Consider the following 1,268-nt stretch of genomic DNA (forward strand, 5'->3'; position numbering starts at 1 on the left):
TGTGAATTCTCTGTATGATTGTAACTTTATTTCCTTGTTCTCCTTTCATGTTAAAGCTATTGGATGTCGAACACATAATTCTAAACGTAATCTGCTTTATGTTCCATTTTGTCGTGTCAATGTTACCAAAAATGGTTTTATTTCACGTATTTGTCTTCTTTTTAATAACTGTGTTGTCAAAGACAACTCTATTGACCTTTTATTTGACAGTTATGGATGTTTTTGTAAGAAAATTTGTAAAATTGTATAAGATGAATTATTGTTACTCTTATTATTATTATTATTATTATTATTATTATTATTATTATATTAATCATATTGTCATATTTTAATGTTTAATATTTTAATCCATTCTGTAAGTGGCGGGTTTCCCGCTGTAGAATGAGAGTGTAAATAAATAAATAAAAAATCATAAACCGCTACATATATATCTTCATAATTACAGTAAAAATATTTCCGAAACATACGTACACAACAACCCCTACAACAACCATATTTCCTTTAATATCACTGTACACGACATCGCACCTTTCCTAACTGTTAAGTGAACATAACAAAAAAGGTCTATGATGATACATACAACTACTATAACTTTAAACGTTTTTTTTTTTATGCTCAATACATGTACCAACACCCCACACAACCTCCACTCACCAACAGCACTTAAGCATTGCCAGTATATTGTCAAGTGGGCTATTGCATCATTGATGCTCTCGTTTTGTGCTAGACTTTGCCAATGAATGAGGAGTTCATTTATGTGCTAAAGTTGGGTATGTGCTAATAGATGGGTTAAAGTTGTCACTGGCAGTGAATAACTGTTAAATATACAATAAAGAATGAGGGTTGTGTGCTGCTAAATTTGTCTACGATTTGTGTACTAAAAATATATATTTTTTTAATTTTCAGGTTTTATTAGAAAAAAAATTGACAGTGACTTATAATGGCAATAAAATTAACTTGGTATTTCATCATAAGTATTACAGGTAGGATAATTTTGTTTATTTTGTGTTTTTTCTGCATTGATCAGTAAATTCATTTTATTATGATAACATGGTGTTTGGCCTATTGTTTTAAAGGGGGGGTGCGGGGATAAAATAATTAATTTTTAATTTAAAATAAAGGGATGGGCGACCACAACGACGGTGACGGCACTCGATTTTGGAGCGCGGTATTCGAAAACGAGGCTCGTGAACTGGGTCCCAAAAAAAAACTGGTGCTACAGGATTTTGAGCTAGTGTTATAAGATAGGGAATTTCCTAAAATGTACC

General features: G+C 31.3%; 1 protein-coding gene across 5 annotated transcripts in view; it reads left to right on the forward strand.

Annotated features, from left to right (window-relative positions):
* Window positions 1-904: 904 nt before the first annotated feature.
* The window catches only part of LOC117102741 (Down syndrome cell adhesion molecule-like protein 1 homolog), a 67,287-nt gene continuing 66,923 nt past the window's right edge, over window positions 905-1,268 (forward strand). For all 5 annotated transcript variants that reach the window (XM_033243144.1, XM_033243145.1, XM_033243146.1 and 2 more), the window contains exon 1: window positions 905-983. In XM_033243144.1, coding sequence (XP_033099035.1) covers window positions 941-983 — 43 coding nt within the window. In that variant the 5' untranslated portion in view covers window positions 905-940. The remainder of the gene's footprint in view (window positions 984-1,268) is intronic.

Source organism: Anneissia japonica, unplaced genomic scaffold, assembly GCF_011630105.1.
Source record: "Anneissia japonica isolate Jap-2015-1 unplaced genomic scaffold, ASM1163010v1 scaffold4240_len331602_cov119, whole genome shotgun sequence".
Lineage (NCBI taxonomy): Eukaryota > Metazoa > Echinodermata > Crinoidea > Comatulida > Comatulidae > Anneissia > Anneissia japonica.